Source organism: Anoplophora glabripennis, unplaced genomic scaffold (assembly GCF_000390285.2).
Source record: "Anoplophora glabripennis isolate ALB-LARVAE unplaced genomic scaffold, Agla_2.0 scaffold993, whole genome shotgun sequence".
Lineage (NCBI taxonomy): Eukaryota > Metazoa > Arthropoda > Insecta > Coleoptera > Cerambycidae > Anoplophora > Anoplophora glabripennis.
The window spans coordinates 12,440-18,137 of NW_019417068.1; the positions used below are offsets into that span (position 1 = coordinate 12,440).

Below are 5,698 nucleotides of genomic sequence, written 5' to 3' on the forward strand. Positions count from 1 at the left end.
TTTTTTTTTCAGTAGTAAAATTATCATATATTTTTCGATTACTGATGAGATTTTTTTTCGCATATTTATAGTAACAAGTTTACTTATATCATCAAGGAAAAATATACATATATGTATATTTGTCAAAATAAAAATTATGCATAATTCTCACTTCTCTGAGTTTCGTGGAAAACAGAATAATTTTTTCACATCTTCTTCGGAATATCCACAAATAATACAATATAATGTCATTGTCACAAGTGTCAAAAAAATTGGAAAACCAAAAGTTTCTCACGCAAAAAACACACTTAAACATTAAATTAACAGTCAATACAATAATGGGCACTGAAAAAATACTATACAACACAAATATCAACGCTATATATAAACTACTTACTTACGTACTTACCTGCAACCTATGCGTAGGTTATATAAAATGCGATCGTCATAATGTTAATATTATTTTCATTGCTATTTAACTAATTTCTGTAAACCATATAAGTTTTACTGAACGTATCTTGAATTTATCAACTTCTCGTTTTCTTATCTGGCCATCTGTCGAATTTTATAAAATTCAAAAAATAGATCTCATCAATATTTTCCACCCAGCGCCACCTACCAAATTGTATCAGAAACATTATTATTTCCCAAACCCATTTCAAATTTCTTCTATACCGATAACGAGCACTAGCTCCGCCTACCTCTGTTTTACATTTAAAGCGACAAAGAGAGAAGTATTGCGTTTAATAAGGTTCAGAGAAAGATAAAAACAGAGACAACTTTTCCCTATCAAATCGGGTCTCTGGTTGGTACTCTGTGTGTGCAATCGAGACATAAACAAAATACACAGAAAACGATTTGACATCATGATTCACGACAGTTTTGATACTTTATAATTTGAGGTTAATACTACAAACCTAGTAGATCTGTATTATACAGGGTGTTCCAGAATAACGTGTACAACGGAAGACCACAGATTCGTGTACTCAAAATAGGCTGATTTAGATATGGAGTAGGGAGAATGAGCGTCAAGATGCGCAAACTTGTTAATAAAGGAGGTCGCCAGTTTGAAGTCTTAGATACGAGGGGGTACTATATTACATTACCAGGTCAGTTCTAAAATTTCAAATTAGAAACGCACATAACTTTACATTAAATTTTGAAATGAAATATAAACTAACAAATACGTACTTTTGAAATTTTCAATTACATATGAATTATTTTTCATAATTTTCTAGGTATATCTAAATATTTATTATATAATAAAAAAATTAAATTTTCATATATGCACTTCATAAAAAATATATTAAATACTATATTACTCAAGAACAACGGCTAGAGTTGTATCATAACTGCATAGGATATTATTACCTATCATATGTATAAATCTGCACACACTCCGACATTGTGCTTATCATTTACATTGAATGATACTTTAATTATGTTATAACTATCTTGTTTCACAGAAGGTTCAACTGAGAATATTAATCACACCAATAATAATATATTTTTGATACGATAAACTTTAACAGATTGCGGTAGGTACTCAATTTATATGAAATAAAAAAAAATTGTGATGTAGTTCCTAAATATTTTGTATATTAAAATAAAACACTGTATAACGTAACATATTTATTTACTGATGGTTGAAAATAATTATTTAATTTTTGTCTTAATGCAGGGCCTTGAATAATCCGTCCTTAATTTCGTTTCGTAAAGACTGAACGGTAAGTTTCCTGTCTACGTTTCAGTTTAACATTTTTCGTTGCAACTGTAGAAGGAGATATACTGCAAAGATATTTTCATTATTAAAGTTATCCATTAAAGTATGTTTTCATTGCCATAATACTCCTTCTCTTAGCACTACTATCAGTACTAGTGTTACCATTTGATGTATTCTGAACAATGAAAATAAAATTACTGTAAATATTATTTCTTAATTAGGTCGTATCAAGCAATTTGTCAGGGTACGTATTTAACATCCTTAGCATTACTACTATTTTTAAATTACAAATCTTTATTACCTTAAATTCAGTTGTCTTTTCTTTTTACGTTGTACCTACTCGAACTTCAGTAACGTTATAGGTCAAAGATGATTCACTTGATTGTAACATCAGTTTGGTCAAAGCTCCTGTATTAATTGAACTCGATAAAGTACTCTTGCTTAAAATGGAAGAAGATACACCACAAAATAATTTTATGGAAGGTGCAGAGTTGGGTCGTACTATTTTTCTTCCACAAAAGGGGAGAAAATCATCCGCTTTAAAGTGTTCAGAGCAAATTACGTTATTTTTTGTCCATACCCAATTTTCTTTTTCGATAGAAAGAACCTTGTCCTTGTCCAGTAAAGTTTCATTTCTAGGAAAGCTAGAAATAAAAAAATTACATGCTTACAATAAAAATTTAGAATAAAAAGTGGAAATATCTTATTTTTGTGTACAGCTACCTAAATATTTAGAAATGTTTTGTATTGGACATCTTCTGCAATTTGCGCTTCCTTTCACAGTACAAAGCACAAGACATATTTAAAGTTCAATAAAAACGAAATTTACAAACAAAAATATGAATAACCTCAAAAAACACACATGTGAACCTAACGTCAACAACAACTGCGTCACTGCGTGACGTAAAAGCCTTCAAAATGTCTGCGCCCGTAGCGTCCCTAGAAAAGTGGATGCGCACTCGTCGAAGCTCATTCTCCCCTACTCCATATATCTGGATTTAGTCTAATTCACCTATATCCGTAATCGCTTCGTTTGGCCGCTAGATGGCCTCAAAGTTCATGAAGATTTTTTGAATTTTGTAAATAACTCGAATACGTATTATTCGATTTCGATTATTTTTGGGCTGTGGACTTTTGCTTTCAATCTACACATTTTGGTAATATACCGAATGTTTTTTAAAACTTACAACTCCTACAAAATTGATGTATGGTCATAATATCCGTTCATAACTTTTTCCTCTTTCAGGCAATAATGACAACTATTTTTTATTTGATAGGTGATACCATTTGGAAGTTTTTGGGCATCTTGTAGAATTTTGATTAAATGAGCGGTTTGGGTACAAAAAATATTTTTCAAATGTCTACATTATCTTGCCACCATATTACAATACTTAACAGTGCTAGTAGGCACTGATTTTGTAGGTTGACTGTAATTTCAGTTTGATCTTTAAGTCATTGTACGTGCCAATTCTTAATGAGCGTCTAGATGTACCACATGTTACTTCGATATGGATACATAAAATACCTAATTTTAATGAGATAATTAGTAAAAACAATCAAATACAACAAAAAGTGCTGGAAATAAAAGTAACAATGTTGATGTTATTAGATTTAGTACAACTTATTAAAAAACTGTTCAAAATGACCAAAATGTTGTTTCTACAACAAATGTTAATTCGGCGAAGAATGTTAAAGGAAACCCTTTGCAGTTTTTGAGGGCAATTTTTTAAAACATTTATGGCAATTTGGATATGTCCCCCACAACTCTTCTTCAGTGTTAGATGTGGAAGCATACACTGTTGTTTTCAAAGTATCCCGAAGATAATAGTCGCAAGATGTCAAGTCTGGTGAACCAACAGGCCAGTTAACAGGAACATTATCCCCTCTACCGATCCACTGACAAGGGAATCTTTGTTTCAGATATTGCCGGACATTGACAGTGAAATGTGGTGTAGCTCCATCATCTATAAATCACATGTTAGCTCTGAGCAATAACGGCACACCTTCCGATAACTCGGGTAAAGTGTTTTGCAAAAATTCTAAACAAAATTCGCCATTCAATTTATTGGGTAGAATAACAGGGTCAGTAATGCTATCAATGCGTTGTATTTGATTGTTTTTTTTAATTTTTTTGAATAAAATTAGGCACGTTGTAAATAACTCTAATTCGTCGTATATCCATATCGAAAAATGAAGTAACAGGTGGTATATCTCATCGTCGTAAACACTCACTAAAAATTGTCAGGTACAATGAGTTAAAGATCAGACTGAAATTACAGTCAACCTGCAGAATCAGTACCTATTAACACTTTGTGAAGCATTATAATATGGGCGTCACGGTAATGTAGATATTTAAAAAATATTTTTTTGTACCCAAACCGTTCATTTAATAAAAATTCTACAAGAGGCCCAAAAACATCCAAATCGTATCACCTATCAGACAAAAGATAGTTGTCATTATTGCCAGGAGAGAGGAAAAAGTTATGAACGGATATTATCACCATACATTAATTTTGTAAGAGTTGCAGGTTTTAAAATACACTCTGTATAACACCAAAATGAGTAGATTGAAAGCAAAAGTCCACACGTATTCGAGTTATATACAAAATTCAAAAAGTTTTCACTAACTGAGGCCATCTAGCGGGCAAAAGAAGCGATTTGGGATATAGGTGAATTAGACTAAATCTGCCTAATTTGAGTCCACGAACCTGTGGTCTTCCGTTGTACACGTTATTCTGGGACGCCCTGTATATTATTATACAGGGTGTTTCAGGATTAAGTCGACAAACTTTAAGGAGATATTCCTCATAAAAAAATAAGAAAAAAATCAAGTATAATGTTTTTCCAGAGATGCTTCATTTTCGAATTATAGGCCGTTAAAGATTTTTTTAAAAATTCGAATTTTTTAAATAACTTCTAAATGAAGAAGCCTATTTAAGCCAAATTTGGCATGACACATCTTCTTATAAGATACCATTTTTCCATAGAAGTAGAAGTCCCGCGAACAACCAGTGGCGGAGTTATGGGGAGTCAGACTCATTAAATTATAAAAAAAAGTTAATACGGCTCTACTGAAAATAGAAAATGATGCTGTTTTTAGATAGAACAGTTTGTTATTGACAAAAAGTGTACATTCGCTTTTTTTTATATTTCGAAAATGAAGCGTCTCTTGAAAAAAAAATATACTTGATTTTTTTCTTATTGTTTTATGAGGAATATTTCCCTAAAGTTTGTCGACTTAATCCTGAAACACCCTGTATAGTGAGTGTGGCAGCGATAACTGATAATTTTGGCTGCGCGGTTAATTCCAATCAACATTTTCCTTCATAGGGGACGTCTACCTCAACGAAGACAAAATTTCTGACTGGAAAATCGTCCCTTTAGAATTCAAGAAAGAATGGACTAATAACCTCCAAGGATGGACTGACAAAACTTCTAACGATGGACCCGCTCTGTTCTACGCCACTTTGGAGATCTCCGATGAGCCCCAACACACCTTCCTGGACATGAGGAAGCGGACCAAGGGTTTGGTTATCGTAAACGGTTTCCCATTAGGAAAATACCTCATACTGGGACCACAGCAGACGCTGTATCTTCCTGGTCCGTTCCTGAGGAAAGGAACAAACGATATAGTTATTTTCGAGCACTTCAAAGCTGACGACCAAGTCTCCTTCGTCTTGAAGCATATTTGGAACGTGCCAGATACTGCAGAATAATTTTAAATATTCACGTTTCCTATATATTGACAAATAAACGGATATACTGACTTTGCTTGGTAATTTTTCTAAGGTTGCATTTTCACTTTTCATGTTTTGTAGAGAGGCACCCATCAAACGATAAACTTGAACTTTATTTAGATTTAGAATTTAGAATTGCACATTTTCTATACTCTAATAGAGATAATGTTACTATTAATATCTTAGGAATTAGTAAAAATAAATGCTTATAACTTCCTTAGCAGTAGCAGCTTTTATATGTATACAAGGCGTAAGTTTG

At 32.4% G+C, this 5,698-nt stretch overlaps 1 protein-coding gene and 1 long non-coding RNA gene across 2 annotated transcripts in view; one reads left to right on the forward strand and one right to left on the reverse strand.

Moving 5' to 3' along the window:
- The window catches only part of LOC108913010 (beta-galactosidase-1-like protein 2), a gene marked incomplete at its 5' end in the record, with an annotated part of 10,724 nt that extends 5,251 nt beyond the window's left edge, over nucleotides 1-5,473 (forward strand). Inside the window, one exon of the mRNA XM_018718464.2 lies at nucleotides 5,033-5,473. Within this exon, the coding sequence (XP_018573980.2) occupies nucleotides 5,033-5,418 (386 nt within the window). The remainder of the gene's footprint in view (nucleotides 1-5,032) is intronic.
- On the reverse strand, nucleotides 2,298-2,569 carry LOC108913011. Its single transcript, XR_001964598.2, has 2 exons — nucleotides 2,426-2,569; nucleotides 2,298-2,346 (listed from the first exon to the last, which is right to left on the reverse strand). It is a non-coding gene; the product is annotated as an uncharacterized LOC108913011 (long non-coding RNA).
- Nucleotides 5,474-5,698: the final 225 nt, after the last annotated feature.